This window comes from Aquila chrysaetos, chromosome 7 (genome assembly GCF_900496995.4).
Source record: "Aquila chrysaetos chrysaetos chromosome 7, bAquChr1.4, whole genome shotgun sequence".
NCBI classification, from domain to species: domain Eukaryota; kingdom Metazoa; phylum Chordata; class Aves; order Accipitriformes; family Accipitridae; genus Aquila; species Aquila chrysaetos.
This window is the reverse complement of record NC_044010.1, coordinates 45,726,726-45,753,115: the sequence shown is the minus strand read 5'-3', so window position 1 is coordinate 45,753,115 and position 26,390 is coordinate 45,726,726. Positions and strand designations below refer to the sequence as shown.

At 40.7% G+C, this 26,390-nt stretch overlaps 1 protein-coding gene across 2 annotated transcripts in view; it reads left to right on the top strand.

Annotated features, from left to right (window-relative positions):
* The window catches only part of SMS (spermine synthase), a 50,704-nt gene extending 35,625 nt beyond the window's left edge, over positions 1-15,079 (top strand). For both annotated transcript variants that reach the window (XM_030020129.1, XM_030020130.2), the window contains exons 10-11: positions 8,978-9,093; positions 12,215-15,079. In XM_030020129.1, coding sequence (XP_029875989.1) covers positions 8,978-9,093; positions 12,215-12,257 — 159 coding nt within the window. In that variant the 3' untranslated portion in view covers positions 12,258-15,079. The remainder of the gene's footprint in view (positions 1-8,977; positions 9,094-12,214) is intronic.
* Positions 15,080-26,390: the final 11,311 nt, after the last annotated feature.

Below are 26,390 nucleotides of genomic sequence, written 5' to 3'. Positions count from 1 at the left end.
CTGGTTTACTGTAAAATTGGACAGGTTTATAAAGAAATGCAAAACTCGCAGAATGAGGTTTTTGGCAACTTTAATGTGCTGCTTCATTTTAAAATGCTGTGGTTGTGTGGGCAAGATAAATTATCTTATGGTTGAAATGTAAGATATGACTAATACGGCTGCATCACACTGTAAATCTCAATGGCTTTTCTATTTTGTTAATAGTGGAAATACTTATGACTGATATTGAGAGGACACTACATCTTTTGGACAGAGCAAGCATTTGTGTTGCAGTTGTCATACTTGTCAGCTAGTCTCACTGTGTATGTTACTTTATTGGAATGTATGTAAATATGTCTGTGGACAAGTATCTGTCAGACTTTGCAGAAAGTCTCTGGGAAGAAGCTTGTGCTGAAAGCTGGAGCGATGGCTGTGCTGCGGCCAGGTTATGGGGAGGTGGTTTTGTGTCAGCTGAAACCACTAGAGGTTGAGCCTGGTACAGCCCTGCTGCCTGCCCTGTCCTCATGGGAGGAGGAGAGAGCTTGGCTCTCCAGCATCTCTGCTTGCACAGGAAGAAAGGACAGCAGCACTGAACTGGCCCTGGTGGGTTTAAGCCGTTGTGAAACTGCAATATCAGTTTCACAGTTCACAAGCAACAAGGTGGGACATGGCAGGATGGGGCAGAAACAAAATTAAAATTGACGTGGCTTGAATTTGGACTTGCGGCTAACTGGTAGCCAGTGAAAGGGCTGGAGTAGAGGAGCAATGTACTCTGGCAACTTCATCTTCCTGAGGGTGTTGGAAAAAGGAAAATTAATATTGGGGCAAACAGCTATTGGGGCAAACAGCTATCAGAGCTTCTGATATATCTACTGATACACTACCCAACCCATTTGATGGTCCTTCTTGCCTCTTCCCAGTTGGGCCTGATTTAAAAAAACCAAAAACAACAACAAAAAAACCCAAACCAACCAAACAAAAAAAACCCTCACCAAACAGAAAAACCCTCAGAAAATTCAGCAGTCTGATCTTAGGAAGAACAGACTTTTAGGGGTCCTTTAAATAAAATCAGCTGCCTATAACTTTCTTTAGATTAGGTTTTGATTTAAACTAATTGAAGCTGGATATCCAAAGGATTGAGTTAGACTATGGGCAGAAGTTCAAATGTGACCACTACAAACTTTGGTAGCTGAGCTTAGTCACACGCTGGGAACTCATAAATGGTTTTGAATGCTCTGATGTGCTAGCTGTTAAATGCCAGGATGTTTTAGCTCTGTGTATTAATGTTGGAAATTTAAGTTACTTTTGTTCCAAGTGTCTGCTTCCAGGATGCTTACCTTAGGTAGCAGGCTGTGCTTTACATGCTGAAGGAATCACATGCCTTTTAAGGCAGTTTTGTTTTTAAAATCCAGGATTTTGTGTGCCCCCCAGTCCCGTCTGGCTTTCTTGAAATTCTTTAGTTCTCAGAAACATAAAATATGTTAAATATCATCAAGAAAAGTGACTGAGGGATTGTCCACCTATTTGTTAGAGCCTGACCTTTGCTATGATGAGGAAATGTCTCAGGAAAGATGCTGCAAAAAGGTCACTGTCCTGTTGGCTACTGGCCAGTATCTATAGTTGCTTCTTCTGCCTTGGCATTATGTTGTACTAATGTTTGAAACTTCTGTCCTCTATTGTTTGTAGCCTGTCCCCTGATAGTTCTGCTTGCAGGGGTTACCTTGTGCATCTTGTTAGAATGTCATTTATTTCAGTGCTCAAGAAATGCTTTACCCGAAAGTGGAGTTCTTTTCACAGAATGCCAGTCTTTCACATACTGTATTGCTGCCTGACTCTTTAAATGCCACTGCTGGGAAAAATAAATGGAAATGCTCATCACCTCTTCATTGAGCTCTGCACAAGTTTTGGAAAATGTTCTTTTCAGCACATGAATTGTCAGCAGGCAGGGTCTAGAGCTGTCTAATTCTAGATAGATATAATTTATCTGAGACTATCAAAAGAATTTTTTTTGCATGCTACCCTAACACACCTGGTTGTTCCCTCAGGATGCTGTGGTGATCCTCAAAGTAGTCTCCAAATGCTAATGCAGAATATCCTTTCACCACTTGGTGGAGACTGGTAACTAATATTGCCTAGCAGTTTATCAACATTTCTAGAGAGATTCTTCCTGTAAAAGGTTTTTCAGACTACTTATTCGTATTCCCAGGGCATGCAAGAAATGATGTGGCCAATTTTAGGATGAAGGAGGGACTTTTTGCTTATTTCAACTCTGGAAAGATAGAAAGGGCAGTTCATGGATCTCATTCTCTGCTGCTGTAAGTCTGTGCTTAAGTGTATTGGGGGGAAAAAATGCCTCCATACTTGTTCTATGCCTCCACAAATAGTAATTGCAATCAGAATAAAAGCTTACTTGCATGAGTAGCAGCCTTGCTTTTCATGTCATTGCTTTTTCAGCTGCGTCATCCATATTGAGAATCTTGCAGGCTACGTAGGAGCTGGACAGAGAGGTGAGCTTTAGGGCCCTTAGCCTACCAAACTTGCAGCCCTGTCTGTAAGCTTAAGGCTTAGGGCTTGTTTGCGAAAACTTATTGTTGAATGTATCCCACTATTCTGATGCTTAAGGGTCATATGGCTTGCTATATTTCTGTTCTTCCTTCTCCTGAAGCTGGTGCTTTGCAGTGTTTAGTGATGCAATATGGGTCCAGGTCCGCGAGGTGCTCGGTGTTGCCTTCTCCAGGGGTAGCCAGTTACAGGGGCAGGTTCCCAGCCACCGCAGGGGAGAGAAGTGGGAGTCAGTGAGGACGTGAGAACTTGGCATATCCCAAGGTCTGGTTTCATCTCTAAGGGACCTTCCCAGTGACTTGTTTCTGAACATGTTAAGTGTTTTTATGCTATTGGACCTTCTAAAAGCCAGTATGATTTTTAGATTGCCCAAGTGACTTTTTTCAACTTTGTTGGAGTATGTGTACTTGTAGATACTACTGTGATATGTTTGTGGTTGTTTGTCTGAACCATCACCATCCTGTGCCTTCCAAGTAGCACGTGAGGATTGTCCCAATAGCTGTGAAACTGTGCTCTGTAGGATGCAGAGACTGATTGTAAGGTTGTCTCTGTCAGTGGATTATGTGTTGCTATGAAAAAGCCTTTTTTCTGTGCTAAATTTTTGCTCTGCTAATCTAATTCTTTGAGGTTGAGCAGGCTATCATTTTCAGTCTGTTTATGAAGTGGAACCTTTAAAAATACCTCTGAACAGGAATTTACTCCTTCCTAGTCTGGGTCATGCAACCCAGGCAGGATAGAAACAGTCTCGGACCACTCACAGGTTTGGGTTCCAGTAAACAGCAGTAACCACTGGTGCAAGGGATCAGATGTCTCCCACACACACTTGTGGCCCTTCACCAAGCTGTTGCTTCCTGGCTGCTCTCTAATACAGTGTGGCCCTGCCCTCTAAATGTCCAGACCACCGTGATGTTGCTCCATAGTTACCCTCCTTTTTTTGGCTGCTGTGTGGGTTTTCTAATTAGCACTTCCAAAGACAGAGCAGGGTTCTCCTTGACTGTGAATGTGAAGGGAGTCTGGAAGAACGGATGCGTGTCCCTGTGTGAGCCTGTGTGATTTCTTGGCAGTCTGTGAGTCTCTAAGGGCAGACATTTCACTTCCTTGCGTTACTGAGTTCAGTTTTAAATTAATTGATTATTTGGCCAGTGGAGATACCTTCAGTCAGGTTTGCCTCCATTATCTCCTCAAAAGCTATCCCTGTCACCCACAACTCAAATGTAGCTCTGATGCTAGGTGTTTCATGCTCTATGTATCTTGTTGTTTCTTAGTCACTCTGAAGTGAGGGAGGACAAAAAAAACCCCAACCTTGGCTATGTTCAACTCCAGCACTTGTTATTACAAAACAAAAATAGAAAACCATGTTAAATTTAAAATAAACTTCTCTAGTATTCTGTGTCAGACAAGGATGTCCAGTAGCAATGACATGTAGTGTAAGACATGTAAGAATGACATGTGTAAGAAATGGGCAAGTATGGAAAGAGACCCTTCCATCTGCTTTCAAGTCACTAATTTACTTTCTAAGGTTGGAGGAAACATAGTAGCCTAAATTCAGCCTATAACCAGTTGATGGACACATCCCCTTTATAGGTAGGTAAAGTTAACTGGAACTTACAGGGTTAACTTAAATTCTTTTTTTAATACTTAATTTAAGGAATGTTTTTTTTATTGTCTGCCCGGAACTGTATTTGTTATTTAAATTTGTTGTGCATTGTGCTCTAGAAACCTGAAAACTAAACCCGTGGTATTACAGAGTGTATGCCTTACAAAAGCCCAGAAGAATTGGTGTTGGGAGATGGGCATGAGCTGTCAAAGTGTGTGCAAGCACTGAGCAGACTCAGAATGCAAAGGCTGTGAAACATTTCAGGAATTGTCAGTATTAAACAAGGTCTCATAAATATAGATCTGTTAATTTCAAAGTTTAAAACTACCTCAAATACTTTTGTGTCAGAGAGATGCTTGTTAAGGAGAGAAAAAAATTTTCAGCATTTCCCCCATTTCTTATCTGTCAAATTGTTTGACATGGAACAAAGATTAAGTAAGGGGGGGTGGGCGGAGGAGTTTAGTAGGGTTTTTGTATGTGTTGAAAGTTGACTGAACAGTGGGGGAGAAAAAAGTCTGATTTTGCTTATTTCCCTTTTGAAAAATTATAATTGGTGAGTCATCAGCTTTAAACCTTATTAAACACTGTTCAGTATTAGTTATTGTTTGAGTATATGGTGGCTGTTCAGAACAAAAAATGTGTTGCTCTACCACATAACTATTTTCATTAGGCAGGGGGGAGTTAGATGAACATGGGTTATTAGACTGATCGCTGTATTGCATTCTGGGCTTGGTTCCCTGTGTCATATTTTAGCAATACAAGAACACTTAAGTGTGATTGACATTGTTATCAACACTGTTGTCTCTAGTTGATAAAGCTGGTCACTTACAAAAGGGTGTTAGTGATTTTTTTTTTCAATAACTTTTCTCTTTATTGAAGTAAGTTCATCTAAGTTTTGTAGATTAGATTTTTTTTGAATTCTTAGCTTTTTGTTGAGTAAAGCCAAATAATTACAAAACCCCTGTAACTGTGCAGAACTATAAAATCCTGTGGTGTGTCTCCAGAAGCAGAGGTTAATAGAACAGCCAGGTGGGATGTGAGCCTTTAGGTAATGTCTTGATTTGGAGATCGGGGAGTTGTGAGTTTGAAAAGTAAAAATTGGTTATTGGCATGTCTTGTTGCTCCTGTAATTTGTTTTCCACACTGTCTGCAGTGATTTGTCTGTTGCTGGAGAAAGGAGAAGGGATGAAATACTGAAGTGACAGGCTGGGAAACTGTGGATACTTTCATCTCATTGTGTATCCTATTAAACTTCCTCTGTAATAGTGGTATGCTCCATAAATTACCTAGCAGTGTTTTCTATTTATGACTGAAATTACACACAGGTTGTGTTTTAGTTTTCTTTTGCATTCAGTCTGATGTGTTGAAACAAAATTAAATGTTTGGTAAAGGGTGGCTGAACCAAATAACCGCTACAGTCCCCTGGATAATAACAGGTTACTAAACAAGTACTACAGTAGTCTGTTGTTGTGCTTTGTGCAGTTGTGCTCAGTTAGTGTTTGTCTCTTACCTTTTTACAAACCTCTTTTGTTTTCTGATACCTCAAATCAAATATGATACATTCAATATAAAGTATGCCATCTTCCTTTACCAAATAAACAAGTATAAGTTTGTTCATGGAATATGATCAAAATGATAATCAAACATATGTTTTATGCAAGTTCTTTTGAAAGAGCTTTCAAGTATATGGTTTTTTTTAAAAGATGCTGTGTATAGGATTTTTTAAGTTGAGGTTTTCTTTTTCACTTGTGAAAACTTGAGCACAATGGAAAAAATTCATTGAGCATGCTTCAAAAAATTCAGAGGAAGAACAGTAGGATGAAGTATCTCTTCACTTCCTCTGGAAATAAAAATGTTTTAAATAAGTTGTGGAAAAAAATCCTACCAATAAAAAGTAGGAAAAAAAAAGTTTAAATCCCAAAGTCAGAATGTGCATTATAGACTTTGTTTCTAGTTATCATCTGATGTTGTTACATGGAAAAAGTAATGTAGATGGGGCTGTTTAGACATACTGATTTCAAATAAGATCTCTGCTTGTTTCAGCCTCTGCCTGTTGTACATTGTTTTTAAGAGCACAGGTATTATTTGTTGGTCAAACTCATCTTAGTTCCTTGCTTTGCGAAAATTAACTTTCAGTTGCATCTGTGTGTGCTTAATTATTTTAATGCCATTTTTAAAAATCTGGGAGCACCGAAAAGCAGAAGTTAAACAGTAAAACTCAGCTTTCTTAAAGACCGTTCTGCTGGAGTGCAAAGCTTCACAATGCTAGCAGAGCAACGCACATGTGTGAAACATAGGTAGTGCAGACATTTTGGAAGTGCTGAATAAATCCTTTGTTCCTGGGCTCTGATAGAACTTGACCTTTGTTTCAAGTTAGAGGTCTTAAAATATTCAATAAGCTGTGACTGTAAAAGAGCTATAGCTTTTAATTAGATCTAGCTCTTTTTTCTTAGTTGAACCATCTGCATTCTTTCACAGTCAGATGTTACACACATTATCTAAGGGCAGGAAGGGGCAAGATAACTCATTCAGTAATTGGAAAAAAAAAAAAAACCAAAACCCAAAAAACCCCCAAAAAACCCCAAATTATGTGTGTGTGTGCACAAACATTTCCAGAAGTCATTTAGAACAGAGGGAAGATACTGCCATTCCATAGGTGGAGTCTGTTGCTTTAGGCTTTCTTGTTCTTGTTTCTTTCTTGCAAATTTCAGGGCCTTTAAAGATGAAAAGCAGTACTCTGCTCGGAAGTGCTTATGCTGGAAGGCTTTTGGCCTGTCCAGTCATGAACAGAAAGTCATGTACAAACCAAGAAGCTGGCTGTATTAGTAAATGACTGATTCTTCTGTTGGCTTTTTTTTATTTAACTAGACCTTTTTCTGTCTAATGCATATCTTCCTGTTATTGAGACTGATGTTCCTGTGACCAGAGATAAATAGCAAACTTCTGTGCCTCGGGTCTTTTGCCATCATTTTGTGGGACTTTGGCTTGTATGCTAGGTTATTAGGAACTGTGTATTCATTAACATGAGAGTTCCCTTTGTTGTTTGTTGTCTTTTGTCTTCTGTGGTAAACATCCCTCCACTAGAAGTGGTAAAATGTGTGGGAAAGCTGATGATTTTTACGTTGAAAGTAACTCTGGAGAAATGCTAGTTAATGCTTCTGTTTCTGCTGATTAGAAATCAGAAACAGAAAGTAGGCTTTGTGCTAGGTCAATGTAAAAGGCATTTATACTATAAGCTATTAAATCCAACCATTAGGGAAGGATAGGGACACACATCTCCTGAAGATGTCTCATCCTGCCCCACGTATGACCAGATATGCACATGCTGTGTGGTCAGGGTAGATTTGTCGTCATGATGTAACTTGCTGTTCGTGTGTAGCGTGCAGTATGGTTGGGCATCATGACTGGGGCCTCTATAGGTTGAGCTGAAGGTTCCTCATGAAAGCGGTGGAGGTAGAAGATCATAAATGAACTTATCTGGCTGTCAGCGTGCCAAGGACCATTAACATCATCTCCCCCTTGACCAGAATCGCAGAATGTCTTGTCTCTGTGCTGTGCCACAGCAACAGTACATTCATATTTGGTGGGTCTTTATTCAGTGTTTCGTACCTGGCAAACAAAAGCTGAGTAATTTGTAGACCATGCAGTGATGATTATATTCAACTTCACTCCATTTTAAATTAGCATCCAAATAACTTGTATTTGCCTCACTCTTAAGATCACTGTATTTAATATTTAAGGTTGTAAAGTATCAGCTAGCCTACTCAGGTAAGCAAGAAAGGCAAGAAACTTGACAAGAAGGGTTTTTTTATTAAACTTGACAACTGACTTTTATTGTTTTGGGTAGTTTGTGTTGTTCAGTCTGGTGTTCTGGGGTCTCAACTGTTATCACTAGATCTTCAAACCCATTACAAATATGGATAGTCACTTTTCTAATTAGAGCTTTCTCTATATGGGCATCCCAGATATATGTTGCAGTAACTTCTGCTTGTTAATACTTAACTGTGGACAAGGTTGTGCTTGTAATTAGGAGTTGTGTTTTATTTTTTTTTTTAATTCCTCACCATTTATAATCCTTGAGATGTGTTTGTATTCCAAGAATGATTTGTTTGGGTAATACTTGTTTGGGAATGAATGCTGTGAATTCAATGTCTGATATTTCCTAGTTGCACTGTTAGAGAAAAATCATCTAAGCACTGATTTTTATTTTGTTTAGAAAAGGATACTACTAATATTCTTAGATAAGACACGGGTCCAAGAAAAAGTATTGTAGGAATCACTTTTTCAGAAGCATTATACACAAACTCAAGACAATGTAGCCTGCAGTCACAGAACTTCTGTATAATCTGATTTATTTTATCATATTGCTCTGTGGAAGAATCTGTTTAAAGTGAATGTTATAGGGTTTTTTTATAGTGCATTTAAATGTTGTAAGACCTAGGCAATGTTAAATAATTGAGAAAATCTGGATGTTGTAATACCGTTTACTAATATATTTAAGCAATCATAAAGAAAATGGTTATTGAGTAGATGTTATAGGTAAACAACACATGGTGGTCTGTTTTAACTGGAAGCCCTAATGTAATGGTTGCTTCTGCTAATGAGAAGATAGATAATCCCCCCATACTTACCCTTTCTTGAAAAGGTACAAATTGTTTGCTGTAGGCAGAATGAAGACAAGCTGTTCAGTATTTGCCTTGTAAATATTAAATATTAAGAAAGCATGTATCTGGTTCTGAAGTATGTGGGAGCCTTGCATTAATGTCAAAATGTGTATATTCATCTGCAGTTTTGCTTATTTGTTTGATTGTAACTGGGACTTTTCTTTTTTTCCTTCAGGGAAACTGTATCAATCTGACCGATGCCTTGACTCTGTATGAAGAACAGCTTAGCAGGCTTTATTGTCCTGTGGAGTTTTCAAAAGAAACTGTGTGCGTTCCCTCCTACATGGAATTGTATCCTTAAAGACTGAAAAAGAGTGGGGAGTGTGTATTAATAAATCAGGCAAGCCTAGATTGCTTGGAGGTAGTGAACTCAAGTGCAAGAAGGCAGTTCTAATTTAAACACTGTTAATGTTTTTACATAGTAAATGAACTACTGCAGTTTTATTTTGAGGATAATTGCAGGAATTATTTTTTAAAGGCACCATAAATTCACAGCTGGTGAAATGCTCAGCACCTTTCAAGATCAGGCTATGTTTTTGTTAATGTTTTTGACTGTTTCCAACTATTGTTTGTGATATAGGATAAACTGTATGATGAGGGTAATGCTGCCTGGGAGTTCTGGCAAGGCTGTATCTTTTTTCTTTTTTTTTTCTTTCACAAAAAGTCCCAAACTGACTTCATACAAATTAGCATGATCTAGATCTTTAAATATTCTCTGATAGATCTATTCTTGAACATATAGCTCAGACTGGATTTTTAATGGAAAAGAAAGAGATTCCTAACAATCATTACATGTTAGTGTTACTGAAAAAATATTCCAAGTGGAGGGGTATACACATTTCTCAGCAACATCCCATTCCTAAAAATAATCCTTCAGAATATCTTCATTTTGAGGGTGGCAGGCAAGTTATACAAGGAGCTCGAAGTTTCAGCTTCAAGCCATTAGCTCTAGAGGGGCATTTTGATCTGCTATAGGGTGGTTCTCCTGGCTCGTGTGCCTTGAGTGTTTACCACTTTTGTGTCATCTCCCAGGAAATGTTTCTGCAGGGTAATACTTGCTGTGGCTGTGTCCCTCTCGACAGGAAAGATCTTTCCAGGATCTGCTTATTCATAATATGTTAAGCATGTGAAACTCTGCCACAGCATATCTTCTGTTCTGTGTGTTCATTTTGCCTCCCTTCTGTGTTTCTAATCTTGATATTGTTTAGTGCTGTAGTCTGCAGTTCTGGACTCCATACTGACTGTAACAAGCTGCTCCTGTTTCTCATTGTTGTCAGCTCTCCAGTGAAACTCAGATTTGATCTTAACATTTTCAAGACAAAAAAGAAAGCGTGAAAGAGGATATGAAGATATTTGCCCTTGTAGCTTACAATTTCAGAGAAACTGGTTAAGTTATTTTTGACTTTACAACTGCCAGGCCTTAATGCAACATGTATGTGATTTGAAGTATGCATCCTCAGAAAGTCTTCTAAATACTTACTGCATTGTTTATTTGGAAGTGTCCAAAATGTTTCTAAATTAATTGAGTAGCAAATGCTACTTTATTCCTTTAAAAAATAGATTTAAATGTTTCTGGTAAGCTAACATATATGAAATATATTTAGCAATAGATTTATTAAAACTGGCCATTAAATACAGGTCATGATGCTTGAAAGAGAACAATTGTTAGAGAAATGGGGCAGGCTTCATTAGTTTGCTTTTTCTGAATGAATTAACAATGATATAGTGGTACAGATACAGGAATGTTAGCGGAGAAGTCATCTTGATGACTCTTAAGTTTTAATTTGGCCTTGGACTTCTGATAGCCCTCTACTTGCATTTGAGGTACAGGTTATTGCCTTTCTTGAAACTTAAAGATTTCCAAGCAGGAGTATGTTTCTGAATGGAAAGCTATACCTAAATGCTGTTTCACAGATGACTGAGAGGCGCGATTAGTTTACAGTAGAATTGTGACAAGTAATCAAAAATTAGGGTTTTATTTTTTTCTGAAGAATGCGACACACTTTGATACTCGTTTAAGTGCCTGAAATCTCTTGAGCCATTGAACAAATCTTCACTTACGCAAATGTTCGTTTTTATAGTCTGACCAAAAGTTACCCATGTGGGTACACTGAATGCAGCCGAAGTACTAAGCTGGCTTATCACTTTTTATTGTTACTTGTTTTGCCTACTTCAAGAATTGTTACTGTGTGTAATTGTTACTTGAAATTGTGGTGTTTACCACTGTTGCTGTGGGGGTCATCTGAAATTCAAGTAGCTGTTGACATAAAAGCCAGCTCTCTGCTTTAAGGAAAGCATATGTATCTCTGAGGTCTCCACCAGGACCTTATGGTGAACATGGAGGCTCCCATCTGGAGCATGTGTGACCTTGCTGTATAAACAGAAGAGCATATATCTTTATGTGGTTTTACTAAGTTATAAATCCCAGAAGTCTATGCCTTACTCTGCAGCTGTTGCTGTAGCTCTACAGGTGATGTTCATGTCTCATTCTCCCATCTGCTTCTCTGGAAGCAGGTGGAATTACATAGCTCTGACCTCTCTCGTGTGCCCTGCATGGCAAGAGAGCTCTTGAGGATCAGTTGTCTGTCCTGCCAGGAGTACCTCAGAGAGCTGTGGTGTGAGCATAGCTTCTGTATGACTCTGCTGAAGCTGGGTCCATCTCCCCCAGAGGAACAGTAAAAAGAGCACTGATACAGCTGCCAGTTGTTCTGTGTTTTGTTTCTAGCTCGGTCTGGGTTGACATAAAGGTCTGCTTTCTGAAAAGTGGTTGGATACCTAAGGCAAACACTGCAGAAGCTATTAGAGAAAAGCCCAGCAAAATTTAGATGCATCTGTTAAGTGAGTGTTCAACAGAACCCCTGTTGAGGCAGCTAAGAGGCAGTAGACATTTAAATCTTTGCCTAGTAAGATACCTGGACACCTAGTGTTCAGCTACTGAATGTCTCAGTATTAATTCTGTGTCTGATTGTGTCTGTGTTAGGGATTCACAGATTAGGTAGCTGGATGTCTCTTTCCTATTCAAGCTTTCTACTTTACATTTGAGAAGATGAGCAAGAGGGGTCCCAACCTGGTGAACTCATGATTGAAGTTTTGATCACTCTTCCCAAAGTATTTCTGTAGTTTGTTCAGTGGTTGCAGTGCAAATAAATGTACCACCTGAAAGTCTGCAGCAGGAATTAAAAAACATGGGTTTGCAAAGGATTTCAGTTTTAGTGGAAATGGGATTCTCTTTTAAACTGCTGAGTCAAAAAGAGGATTCGGGGAGATTTCACTCTTGAGTTTTTTACCTGCCCCATCTTTATGAGCTATCAGAAGTTTTCACAATTGAAATCTAAGTGAAAAGAACTACTTCCATTTTAATGGGGTACTACAAACTTTGCAATCTTTTTCCTTAACTGCTTATTTTCTCCAGATGGGTATTCTACACTATTTGGAAGAAACAAACTGACATCTGAACATCAAGATTATTTGAGATTATCCTACATGTACATGCTGCATGGAGCATATAGGCCTGCCACATGCTGCATATTGGCATCTTGAACCTTTAAATTATATGCTGTAGATGATCCTGAAGCTTAGTCATGCTATTGATTGTGAATTCTTTAAATGTTTTTTATTATTATTTTAATTTAAAAGCAAATGGAAAATGTATATTTTGATGAGCTAGGGTGTTATTTTTGAAAGTCAACTTAAAATGAATAAGCAGCAAAACTGTATAGCTGCTGAATGCACTGAACCTTTAGAATGTGATCCTTTTTATTTTTTTGTAGATCTTCACAAACTGATTGATTAAAAAAGACATCTTTAGCATTTCATCCCTGAAGGGTGGTCCATGGAGTTTGTTTGGGTTCTTTTTTTTTTTGGTTTTCCACCAGTTTTTATCTATGGTGCTTTTTAAGGATGGAGGGTTCTTGTTTGATTTTTTTTTTTAGATGAACACCGCAGTGCTTCCATATAGAAAAAGGCATAAGTTAAGAAGAAAAAAAAAAAATTCTGAAAGGATACCCCAAATCCTTCATTGCAAAGGGAAGAAAACTTACTGTAGTTTCATTCATCATTGCTGTAATCTCTGCAGGAGAAGAATCTTTGACCTTTCACCTAATGGGATTCTTTAGCTGCTGCCCCATTGATTATTTGGATTTTGATGCAGATTTAGCAGTAGGTTATAGAGGCACTTTGAACTCTATCAGCATGAAAATTCAAGCTGGTTTTCCATCCCACCACAGTGTAAGAAACTGAGTGTAATGAGGTTCTTGTGGGCATACACTCCTCAACCTTATGGGAAGCACTAGGTTCTTAAAGAAGGAAAGGTCACTTTAGAGGGCAAAGAAATGTGGCTGTATCTAGATTCATGTGCACCAGTATGGAATGTTTTGAGGCAAGTATGTATATTTCAGTAGGGTAAGTCCTGGTTGCATTGCCATGGATAGACCATGTTGTGTGGGGCTCTTGCTGAACTAGATTCACTTGAAGTGTAAAAATCAGTGGAAGCTAGGTTGCATTGTAGTTTTGTTCTGAAAGATAAAGCATTTTTCTTTAACTGTTTCTCATGTTGTCTGAAAAGTTATATTTTTGTAAGAATGTGCTATGTATTGACTAAAACTTTGCTTTCAGTGTTTAAAAGATCCCACTTGAAAGGAGGTAGGAAGGATTATAACCATTCTGTGCATTTCTGTACATTTCCAAGGTAGAATAAAAAGTGCACTATTTCCCTAAACGCTCTAATCCTGAACCATAATGATGTTTTTTTCCTTCAATACCTAGTATCAACACTTTCTTAGTTTTATTGGAGGGAGTTGATCCCCCCTGCCAAGATACTGTTAATGAAAACAAAACAAAAAAAAAGCACTCCTAAGATCTGTATTCTTAAATCGTACATAAAGAAGAATTTTGCTGTGTCCCACATATATAAACTGTTCATGAAATCTGAGTAGCCTGTGTAGAATTCCAGAGTGATACTGGAGAACTTGCAAAAAATTTCCTGTTTTGGTGTGTAATTATTTTTGTATCGTACAGTTGTGCTGTTAAAATGCTTTCAGTTTGGAGAGCCAATAGAAGTATTCTTCAGTCTTACTTTAAATTATTGCAGTTAATGTTAATTCCTTAATATACACGGGGCACAGTTCTTCCATGGCCTGCAGCTTGTGCATCCCTAAATACTCCCAAAGAGCAGAGCCTCCCTCTAAACAGGAGGAGAAAAAAGTGTCTTGCATTTCCCTGAGTGTTTTAGCTCTGTTGTATACAACCCAGAAAAGACCTTTATTATTGCCTATAACCTGGTAGTGACCCTTCATTTATGATACAGGACTGCAATCAGTATATTGTATAGCTGCAAATGAATGCAGATGTCCTATAAACAGTTATGTGTATTCTTAACTTTGCAAGCATGAATATTCCCATTGATTCTTAGTGTGATTACTCACGTAGGTGAAATTAAGCACACAGGCATTCACTGGGACGGGGCTTACAGCATATATGTTCCTGAATGAGCTTGATAGATGTAGAAATCAGTCACAACAAGTGGGGGTGGTTGTTTTTTTTTAGCAAAGAAACTTTTGAACTGGAAGATGACTTAATATGCTTGCTGGCTTGCTGTACCATGGCTAGCACTTTTCTTTAGCATCGCTGCACAAGGCTGCCTGAGTACAGAGATGTTGGGTGTGCAGGGATTCTCTGTAATCAGTTCCTGGAATAACCAGGGGACCTGAATTACATACCGATAGGTGAGAGGCAGCGGTGCTTGCAAATCTTTCCTTTTTCAACTGATAAAGTATAAAGAGAGTTGGAGGAATTATTTTTTCTTTAAACTTTTTTTTAATGTAGTTTTTTTAAAGTGATAGATGCAGTATAAAACAATTCAGCAAACACTGAACATTATATTTTTTTAAGTTGCTGAATTGATTCTGAGCAAATATATACACACTGTCAGTCTTTATTTATTTGTTGCTGTAGTGTAGATTTTTTTTAAAAGGAAAACAAGTTTGTTTCTGTTAGAATTTTCAAATGCAACAGCTATAGCTGATCAGTTTTCTGTGTTTAAAGCCAGTTGGGAAATAACCTATGATTGCTGCACCAAGTATGCAAACAGTTCCCAAGATATGGTTAACATTAGTGTTTTCTTAATTATTCTTTGCACTAAATGCTGCTTCCACCTAGAAATGTGATCTAAGTATCTAAAAACTTGATTGATAGTAGTTTGTGCAAAGACAAGACTGCTGGCGTTGTATCTACTGCATCAGTGCAGTGCACGTGTTAAAATAAAGGTACACTATTATTACTTGTGTCTCTGAATTGTTAAATACATGGTGGATTCAGTGTTAAAATGACAGAATTGATGGGTATGATGCTTACCATTGTACCTCTTTTTTTCTTTTCGTTGTCATCTAACAAACATAATGGTACTTAATGGTCCTTTTAGTGAGAGTATTTTCTATCTCAGATTAATAAATTCAGTTATTTTTCATATAATACATGCTCAGATAAGATACTCTGTAGTATGGAACAGCACACTGATGTTTGTGGGGAGGATCACTTGAAGCTTCAGTGATCTTTGCCTCAAAAGAGTTAATTTTCTGTAGAGTACTGTAGATGTGAATTCTTTGGAGGTCTAAGTGTAAGTTTTAGTTTTTCTGCTGAAGTGGCAAGTTGGCTTTGGGTGGCAGTGTGGCTCATTGCGTGGCATAGAGAAAACAGGCTTAGGAGAAACAAGTGAGACATTAAGAATGATGCAAGCTTTGGCACGGAAGTTTAAGGAAGAGGGAGAAGGGCATGAACAGGACAGGCACATTGAAGAAGTTGTTACTCTGGGGTGTGATTCAGAAAGATTAATAACATCAGACAATGAAAGAAGGATGTGACTTCTGAAAGAGATTGTAGAGAGATTTACATAAATTCCAGCTAACTGGAAAGAAGTATTTACATCTGTCCTAAGTACAGTGGTAGCAATGGGCTTGGGAGTTGGGAAGAAGGGGGAAGGCTTAACTTTTTGAGGGGGGGAAAAAGTCTCACAGACTTTGAGGATAGGATAAAGAGTAATTTTAGAGTTGCCTACATGCATGACAGGGAAGATAAGTATCTCTTGCTTCTTTATTTGCACTGTTTAGAGTTTGAGGTGTTGACAGCTTGCTGGAGGGACCAAGGCAAGGGGACAAGTGAGAAGTAGAGTATTCAATTTCATATGTTAATTATGTTAAATAGGAGCCTGTGGATGATGTTGCCTGAGGGTAGTAAGAGGAAGTTGACAAAGCTTGCCCACAGAGAAAAGAGGAGTAGTTGGAATCATTAAAGGAGATGCTGAAGGAAAAAGTGAGAGGAGTAGCAAAGGAGTGCAGGAGTAATCAATAATAGCATTGAGTAACATAGAAGTGCCTTTTTAAAATGTGGGCTGTTTTAGGAAGCAAGGGGTTAGACATGTGGAGTGGGAATGGTGGAAGGATGTGAAGAAGTTCATACAGTGTTCATATATTTTAGTGAACTTGAGCTTCAGAGGTAGAAATGGAGAAAGTAGAAAGGAAGGAGAGAAGAGGGTTAAATGCTTGTCGTAACTGGAAGCATGATGAGATAGGTGGCATGCTGTGTTTTCATTACGCATGTTTTTTGTTGTCCCAGACGCTACGGGGTGTGAGCTAGGAACTGCTGGAGGTACCTCAAAAGCAGAAGGCTGACCCAAGCTAGCCCAAAACCTTACAGTGCGTGGGAGATGGGGCTAGCAGGTGGTGGGTGCAGCAGCAGACTTAGAGGTACCAAACCACTTGCTCGTCCTGTCACATACACTGACTTTTGCATCAAACTGTCCAGGCTGTCACTTGCATGTCTAATAGCGCAAACCATCAGATGGTAGCGTGACATCCCAGCACCTCCCCCTTGATGATCTGAGAAAAATTAGCTTGCCTTAACGTAGAGGTGCCTTACAGCTGGTGTAGAGCCCAGACCGTATGTGAGATGTGGAGAGCTTCCTTCTGAGTACAATCTAAAGCCATCAGGGTGTAGAATGGGGAAGTTGCTGTGCCTGTCTGTCCTAACTTACGTGTGTGCCTTCGGCCCTTTTGCTGTGTTGTGTGGCAGGCTTCCTGTGGGAGCTGTTTGTAGCCGGGCAGTAAGGCCAGAGCGGACTGGGAGCACTGGATATACTGGGCTGACTCAGATGTGAGGTGCAGCGCTCACCCAGAAGCCCTCCTTCTAGGAGTGCCAGGTGAATTGCACAGACACAGGAGACAAAGCTGCAGGACAGGGAGAAGGACAAAAATGAGATCGGTGGCTGTGGGTAGACCGCTGTTCTCGCCCCAAGGGAATTCTGCAGCCCACAGCCTGTCCGTGGCTTCCCTGCTGGTAGGGGATGGGTGAGACAGGGGACACTGGTCACCTGGATTCTTCTGGAGGACCACGTGCAAGCTGCAGGAACGCCTTCCTGGAACACCTTCAGCCTAAAAAAGAAGTAAAAATAAATGGTGATACTTCAAATGTGAGTGACTGGGAAGACAATAAACTAGGTAAGAGGAATTTAGTGCTCTTCCAGGTAAGTAGAGAAAGAGACGGCCTCATTAAAACTGAAAAGTCCTAGCCTTTTTGAAGTTGCTGACTGCTTAGCCTGGATGCATGAAAACATTGACAACTTTTGGAAGTTTTATGCCTAATAATGAGATTGGTGGTTCTCTTGGGCTAAATCTAAAGAGTTGAACAGCTGCCAAAGCCTTTCTTATGTAGCGTGTATCTTTAGTCTGTGGGGCATGCTAGAACTATTTTAAAAGCTTGCTCACAAGACAGACCTAACTACTAGGTTTGCTGAGACTAGAAGGTATAGTCCCCCTTGTCCCTGTCTCTCTCAACTTCTATTTCTAGATGTGCTGCAAATGCACATGAATATGCAGAGATGTATGAAAATGTAATTAGCCATAACTTCTCAAAGATCAAAAATATTTCAGACTTTCTTGATTGAATGGAGTGTTTTCAAAAATCTAATCAACCTAGTTCCCTCAACACTACAGCTTGTGTGAAGGGGTTGCTGTGAAGGCATTTCTTCTGGTAGCTGTGCCGTGTAAATGGTCCCAGCCATCTCCTCTACACTCCCACTTCTTCGTTCTCACCCTGCATTAGCTCCTCTGCCGTGAGAGTTGCAGCTAGCTCTCCTGCGGCCATGTGGCAAACCGATTAGGTTAAAAACGAGCAAGGAGAGACGTTAAAGAGAGATGGGGGAACTGATCTCACTTCAGCTGCGCTGCTGCAATGAATGGAGAAAAAAGCAATCTATGTTTAAAAGGGACGTGTCTGGTTCATCGTGTTGCCAGACGTGCTGGCAGACCCGAGTGGTGTGTGGGCATGCGAACTGGCGGTGGGGGGAGCGGGTCAGAGGAGGGTGTGGGATAAGGGAAACGTTCCAAGTAAAGGCTGTAGCATCATAGTTTATCCCTGCTTTAGAAATACAGGGGAGGAACTATTAAGGTAGTTACCCTTTGGGGTTTTTTTCTTGTTGTTGTTTTTCTCTAATCCCATCTACTGAATCATTTATGGGTCCCTTCCAGCTTGAAATGTTCTACGACATTATGATTTCAGTCATCCAGAAGTTTCAAATAGTTTGAATTTTGGGGAGCAGCTAAAAGGTGATCCGGAAGAAACGACATGCCACTTTGGTCTAATGGAAACGAAGAGCTTTATCTGTGTTGATACCCTGCATGTAGCTTTTGGGGGGATGGGGGGTGTTTTCAATTATGTGTTGCCATTCATACCTTCAAAACTTTTAAATAAAATCTTATTTATGTTAGTAATTTACCTCTCCCAGTTCATTTCAGGTAAATGGACTGATTTTGTTCTGTTTTCAGAAATTATGTTAAAAATGATGAGAATGCTACTCAAGTTTTAGATACGTTCTCTCAAGAGGGGTTTGTTTTAAAGAATGCATGGACAGCACCCATTTCATGTGATGTGAACTTCCTGGCTGTTGATTTTCTTTGCAGTGTTCTTTAAAAAGAAATGCAAGACCTATTACTTCATTTTATTTTCACTACAAGCAAAATCAGCACCATGGTTTTAAATCGACGTGCAGAAGGAATACTCTTATGTGTTATTACAAAGGTAAGTACCTGCTCAGTGAGCTACAGCTGAAAGCAAGCTGTGTGGGCCACGGTGAAGCACTCCGAGGTGATATCCTTCATCTAGTAGAAGTGCTTCTCTGTACTGAACAAATGACACTCAAATACATCTGAACTTCAGACACACTAAAATACATTTTAAGTCATGCCTATCAAAATACATTTTAATAGCTTTAAATGTTTCATAGTGCTTCTAGATTGATGCAACAGTGGATGCGTTTCATTCAGTTTTTTATGCAACTTAAAATAGTGCTTTATAGTTGCTTTTATCCCCAGATACAGAAAGAAAAATAGATGGTAAGCCATAAACGATTTTATGAAATGGAGTCGAAAACACGTGATTCCTCTTAAGAGCATGTTTTCTGAACACAAAGGCTGCAATGCCCTAAGAAAATGCAGTCACGGCATCGCAGTAGGAAAGCTCGGAGAGGACTGCGAGTTTATCCGATTGACCCAGAATGAAACGAGCTGTGTTTGCATCGTTCCTGATAACCTGTGCTGCCGCTCTGAAAGGCGTGAGCAGTGACTGCAAAGGGAATGAATTAACTCTAGCAAAGGTCAGCAGCTTGGCAGAAAGCTGGGATGTGGCACTGCATTTTCTCAGGCTACTTTTCCGGAGTAAGATTTGGTACCAGATAAAGTTAGGAAGTGCCCGTGTAAGAAAGACCTGCGAGGAAATGGAGGTCTTTCACTTAAAATAGTTGATGGCCTGGGCTACGTGACCACGTCCTGGCTGGCTACAGCACAGCCTGGGATCTCGATCGCCCCGTTGCCCCGACACGCTGTGATTCTCATCAAGGTCTTGTATCGGTGTTCCTCTGTCCCTGGGCCCCGAACGTGGGTGCAGGTTGTGACTTGGCTCTGCACCTGGGCACGTTTGGGAAGCCAGTAGGAAATTCTCTTGTGTGGCTTAGTCCAGATGTAGTCTGGGTGCGAGTGCTTTCTCTCTGGGTGGGGGAGATGGAATATGGCCCTACAGGCTCTTACCTTCTCTCATTAATCGCTGCTTCAAAGGCCGTGATACTCCTAGTTCATTTTTGGAAACTTATTGCCTGGCTGTAGAGTTTTGCCTAGGTAAAGCAGATGCTATGAGTACATTCTGGCCAATCTTATTTCTGTTCATAGTCCAAATTGCAAGATGATTGTCATGACTGTCGCTTTTTATTACAAGCACAATCTTCATGAAAATTTGAGTATTATTGTAAAATTGGGTAATGAATCTCCCATTTCAGTCAACCAGTTCAGCCAAGGAAGAGGCTGGTCAAGTTAGCAGTAATTTCAAAGAACTATGAGCAGAAATAGCATCAAATGGTTAAAGATCTGTGAATTCACCAGCATCTTTTAGTGGACTAAGATTCTGTCATTTGCTGGAGAAGTGCACATTGAAGAAGCTAAGGAAGCTTTTTTAGAAAAGCATGATCCTTTCTGCAAGCTTTAGAAAAGGTCAACACGATTTTCCTTCCTTGTAAGCATGCTTGATTGTGACTATTTTTGTCATCCTTACTAGCTTTGCGAACAGTATTGCTAATTTCTTTGCGCAGTTGTTAATATCTAAGAGTATCTAGTTAGAGCCATACTGAGGCGCTTTTATCAGGGGGTCCCTAGTCCAGCTACTTGTTCTCAGGTTTTAGTGAAAACTTACTGGCAGCAATATCACGTAATGATCCACCTTTTGATACCTAACAACTCGTTGGGGTGCATTTGACACAAAGCTCAGTACCAAAATCTTCATTCTGATGCTTGTTTTGCCTTTCACTTCTTTCCGTGGGGGTAGATAAAGAGAGCGACGGTGTATTGCCACTGACTTTTTCATCCTGCAGCCTCTCAGCAGCTGCAGACTCACACCTTTCTTTGTCAGAGCCTCCCTTCAAATTTTCATTATTCCATTTATTCTTCTTTTGGCCTGTAACGGCTAAGAAGGCAAAGTTGTGGATGTCTCCAGCACTGTACCATCCCTGAGTCTATGGATCCCCTCACAAGCTGCAACCACCTTTTCTAATGCTATTTTAACTTTACTCCTAAGTTTCTATTCCTTTTTTGCCTTTTACAGGGGTATGAGTGTTTTTCTTAAATTATTCTGCTCAGAGCAGAAACGATGTTTGACACTTTTGCTTAAGCCCCTTTCAGATGTGTGCTCTCCTCATGCAAATTTTTTGCGATACTAGAAATTGAAACCAAGTAATCCACAACTCCTACTTTCCTGTGCCAGTGTATGCAGATAAGTCACAAAAGAAGAAATTCGCTCCATGTTTTTCTTTGGTCCTAGATAAATCCTCTACCCACGCATTGCAATGAGCTTGAAGCTGGTATATTCTTCATTTCAAATTTAGTGAAAATCTGAAGTGCTGACTTTGAGAAATACATATGAGTACAGCAAATAGTCCATGTGAGTGTCCACAGGTTTTGCTCAAAGTTTTGTTTTGTTTTTAATCAGGTTTGGTTATAAATCCGTAAAAATGTAAGGCAGTGACAAATCTGTGTATGTTTTAATAGCCTTATGTCAATAGGAAAAAAAACAACAAAGTTTTATTTTAAATAGAGATGTTGGAAACTTCAGGGAGGGGCTGTCAGAGACATAGCAATTTGGTTTGTAAAGATAATTATATTTAGTGCCTAACTGGTTCTTGAGGATTCCTGTGACTTCAGGAAAGCAAATGTTTCATCTTGATGATGCTGTCCATGGACCCTCACGCTGTGGTTTCAACCTGATCTAACTCTGACCTCCCCTTTCCTGAGAACTTGACCAAATGCATTTAAACCCTCCTGAGGGGCTGCTGTATGTCATTTTTGGATGTGGGCATAATCACTGGAGTAACACCAAGACTGGGACAAGAACAGACGATAGCTAGAAATACCTCCACTGAATGAGAGAGACAAAATTGTGTGTTGTCATGGGGTATTTTATTTAGGGCATCATATTTAAAGTGGGATTTTTCTGGCTTTTAGCTGTGTGCAAAGTTAATTGTAATCTCACTTTGAGATGAGGGAGAAGAAAAAGAATCCACTTGAGTAGAATGCATTAAAATAAAACTAACCTCAGGAAGATCCTGACCTGGTTGTAGCAATACCCTGGAAGAGCAGGGTTGGAGGGTTTTTTTTGTTTGGGGTGGGGTTTTTTGGGGTTTGTTTGTTTTGGTTTTTCTTTTTTTTTTGGCCAGCCTGTTTTCCTCTGAAAACAGAGGTTATGCAGTTGTCCTTTCCCTTGCTCTGTCCCCCCTCCCTCCTGCCCAGCCTTGCTCAGTAACGCTGGACCCTGTCAGCCAACTTCAACCAAATTTGACAGAGGGGATTTGGGCTCAAAGATATTAAATTCTGACAATATTTTGCCCGGGTGAAAAGGTCTCTTGTTTCTGCTGCGAAGGTTTCAGTGTGACTATAGCCCTTGGTAGGCACAGGAGAATTGGTCACATCCCTCTGCGCAGAGGGATGTGACCGAATGGCCCTTGTGCAAGAAGAGCTTTCACCAGAGCTGGTACCTTACGGGACTGCTGAGCTCTCCTGCCTTGGGTTAGTAATGCGCCTGGAGGAGTTTTTGCTCCGCTTTTTCGGGTGTGAGAGCAGGCAGGAGCCGTTGCTGCGGCAGAGGCCGTCGTGCTGCTCCGAGAGACGGGAGGGCACAGCACAGACATCTCCTTGGTCGATGCTGCAGGCGGCCACGTGCGGGTCTGCTGGCTCTCCTCCTCTTTCGGTTTCAAATGTCGGCACATATATCTCTCCTTACACACCTGAAAATTCATCCGGGAGACAAACTCATTGGAAACCAAGCTCCCTTGCTTCTACTGTTCATATAAATAGTCTGACAGCTGTGAGCGAACATCTGGACAGAGTAAAGTAAGCAGGTGAAGCTTTGGTGGTCCTGATACAATATTTTAAAGAAACAACAGATAGTTCTGTCCTGTCTACACCCTTGCACCCACTGCTGTGGCCACTGGAAATGTCACATTTCCCAGCATTGGTTTTTTTTCAGTGCCTTTTCAGCTTATGTTCACAGTTAGATCACATGAAAAAGGCAAAAAATGTGCTCTGAGTTACTCCAGAGCACTTTATATATTTCTTAATCCCCAACTAACATGCCTTTCTACAGTCCATGTCAACATGTACGCTGGACACATACTCCAGGTTTAATCTATACAGCGGGATGACATGAGGAGTATGCACATGTGATGGCTGTATGTAAACACACTCTTGTTATAGTGCGAATGTGGCCTTTAGAAGCAGTGTTTTGTTTAGCTATGATTTAATCTGCTTCTTGAAGAAAAATTGCCACAAGACCTTAAGCAGTTCTTCTTTCTGCTCGAGAACATATGCATTTTTTCATTAAAGTGCTTTTTCAAAAGCAGCTCTAAAAAAGCTTGCGAACTTGAGTGGTTTAACTTTAATGATCCCAGATGTTGGCTTTCATAGTGAGTTGCTGTTTGGGTTAGATAGAAGCACTTTTTGGTCAGAGAATGCAATGTTTCCTGCAGCAGGGACAAGTTTTTCTTGGAGTAATGAGAATAGCTTAGCCTACTTGGAATTAAAAAAGAAAAAAAAAAAATTGATTCGGAGAATTAAGTGTTGGAGAACAAAGTTTTCTGCTTTGCAGGGTGTTCTGTCCACAGTTGTGGTTATAGTTAGTGGAAAAGCTTGCCACCAGCAATGTTCAGAGCCCTGCAAGGCCTGTTGGCTCTGAATTGGCCCGTAATAAATGACCCACATTCTCCCAGCTGCACCAAGACCTTCCGTGATGTGGCTGTACCAGTGGAACACAATGGGGCTATTTGTTTCCAGCTGTATCTGTCACATGAATAAAGGATGTGAATTTGTGCCAGAGTGTGGTTGCAGTTGGCTGCAGCATGGAAATTTGGGGGGGGGGGGGGGGGGGGGGGGGGCGTTGTAGCCAAGAGAATATCACTTATAAGATTCCAAGATTTGAGGACAAATATTCAAGCTGTCTTCAAATGCAACATTGGGTGTTTCTCAAGCACGTTGTGTGTACGGAAGGCCCAGTTGGCCAGTTCTGGCTACAACGGCTGCATAGTTTGAAAAAACAGTTCAAGGCCCCATTGTGGAACACTTGAAATGGAATACTGCCTTTACTCTGACCCGCACTAATTAATCCCTTTCAACGAAGCCAGCGTATACCTGTGCTTTTGTGCTGAAGCTACTCAAGCTGTATCTGGTGGCTCTGCCTCCAACGGCGTGGTAGCGGCTACGTTCTTCCTTTCACCATGAGCTAAAAATGCTCGACAGGATGTCATCAAAGCTGTGACGCTTTGATTGTGAGCTGCTTCTGCCAAGCTTAGCTCATTCCTCTAAGGTAACCTGTCAGTTGCCTCCCGATAAGGCAAGTCTTTAACGTGCGCCATGAGGACAGCATCTTCTGAGGAAACGTCTTCTCGAACTAATGCATTGGTGTCACCTAGCATGTTTTACATGTGTTATTTTGGTTTTTATGCTTAATGCTGAACTGTTGTTTCTGTCCTCATTAAAAGTATCAGTAATTGTTTTAATACATTTTAAAGTTCCCTAAACGCAAGAAAGACAAAATGTTTTGCAAGGCTCGGACTCATTGCAAGCAGGTCTTCCAGCAAGCTTGGGCTGAACGTGTGCTGACCTCAGGCGGTTTTGTTGTTCCAGACGTCCAGTGACACCTATGTAACTCTGGTTTTGACTGTTGCCAGCAAAAACTAGGCAAAACGCGGGGGTTTTGTGTGCCTTTCGAATAATCAGACCTCAAGAAATAGAAACTTCTTGAACCAAGCTACGTGGGGAGAAGTTGACGTAGTACTATTGATCTTAGCTCTGAGCAAGCACACTTGCCTGGCTCTGGCGTAACGGGTGGAAGCGAGAATCGTGTCTGCTTTGAAAGAGCAAGGTAACACGCATGTGCTCGTGTGTGTGAGCGTACGTTCATGTGCACGCACGCACGCTTGCGTATGTAGACAGACTTTTTCTAGAAGCTGGGGCACTCTTGCTGTGGTTCAGCCTGGAGCGTGTTCCAGCGGGTTTGCTAGCTGTTGCATATGGGTTTGGGTGGAAATGTTTGTGCCTCGTCCTGGCATTGTTATAAGTGCCAGAGCGATCCCATTGTTTGGGATCTTGGTCGGAGGCAATTCTGAGTGAATGAAGAATGATTTAGAGCATGTTGCATTTAATTATTACTTTTTTTCCCCTGATGTCTATTCAATGTTTTATGAATGTTTAACAGAGTCTTTGCACAGCCTCATTAAGTGCCTTATTGGGCTATAATAGCCAGGACTGTTGTGAGCAGTTCCAGCAGTAAGCGTGGAACTTGTATCTCGTACCTGCCAAAGAGCTGCTGGAGTTACGATGAGCAAGGCAACCAAATCCTAGCACGCTCATCAGGAACGCGTATCAAATTCCACAAACTTCTGTAACTGATCAGCAGTATCAGAAGCTGATTCACATGTACTCCGCGCACCTTTTCAAACACTGCCAGAGATGGACCTCTGCAGCTGTTGCCTGCAGCTGTTTGTGGTTTAGCCCTAATTTCATAGTTCTGTATGTGCTGGAGAGACCAACATGAGTTACTGACTACAACCAGGCTCTACAGCCAGAGGGAAGGGCACTTACACCGTGCCACAGTGTAAATAAGCCCGCAAACCCAAACTTGGAGAAGTCATTCTGTTGCTGGCAGCTGACTCTCCAGAGGAGAGCTCCTGTAGTTGGAGCTTGCTGGTTCTTGCTGGGATATCTCCATGTTCCCATAGCCCTCACCTTCTATTTGCCTGTTGGGGAGGGTGTACTGAATTGTCCAGCCTCTCCCTCTCATCAGCTTCCCTATCTCCCTTTTCCCTCTTCCTCTCACAATTTTCCTAAGGGAAACAACGGGTTGCTGCTTTGCACTGTTGAAAGCTGTTCTTGGTTTCTGGCCTGATGTTGTCCTAGGAAGAGATCATACCTTGAAGGCAAAATGCTGTTAATGAAACACTAATAGAGTGTGATATTTAGTACATGCTAGTACTTCTCTGGGGAGCAAACCTTTAAAGTTATAAAGTATGGGGGAATTTGAGCAGGGATGTGACCGTTTAATGTTGGTTGGTGGGATATAAAGCTGATGGACAGTATGCATAGGTCTAATAACTGTTCAGCATTTGTACTGTCGGTGGTTCAATGCTGACATAGAAGGAAAACCATCAGGCAACCAATACCAAATGCTTGTCAAAGGGTCCTTATGAGACTTACTCAGCATTTGGATCACGGGCAAAGTTGATTTAAGTGTTGAGATCACAGCACGTCCGTGCGTTTTCTGCCCTTTTGGCAGCCCCTTTGAGACTCCTAGTGATTTCTGATATGAGGACTCAATAGCGCCAACGCCGCCTGAATACCTTCTCAAACCTGTGCTGCTGCCAGACTTGTGCTGGGGATTGTTTATAACCAGGAATCTGCTCACACCCGTGGAGCCATTCGTGAATGGGAACACTTGTCTGGGACGTTCGTGGCCCTCCTGGTTCTGTGGCATCACCTCCCTCTTCTTCCTCAGCTGATGGATGTTAAAAA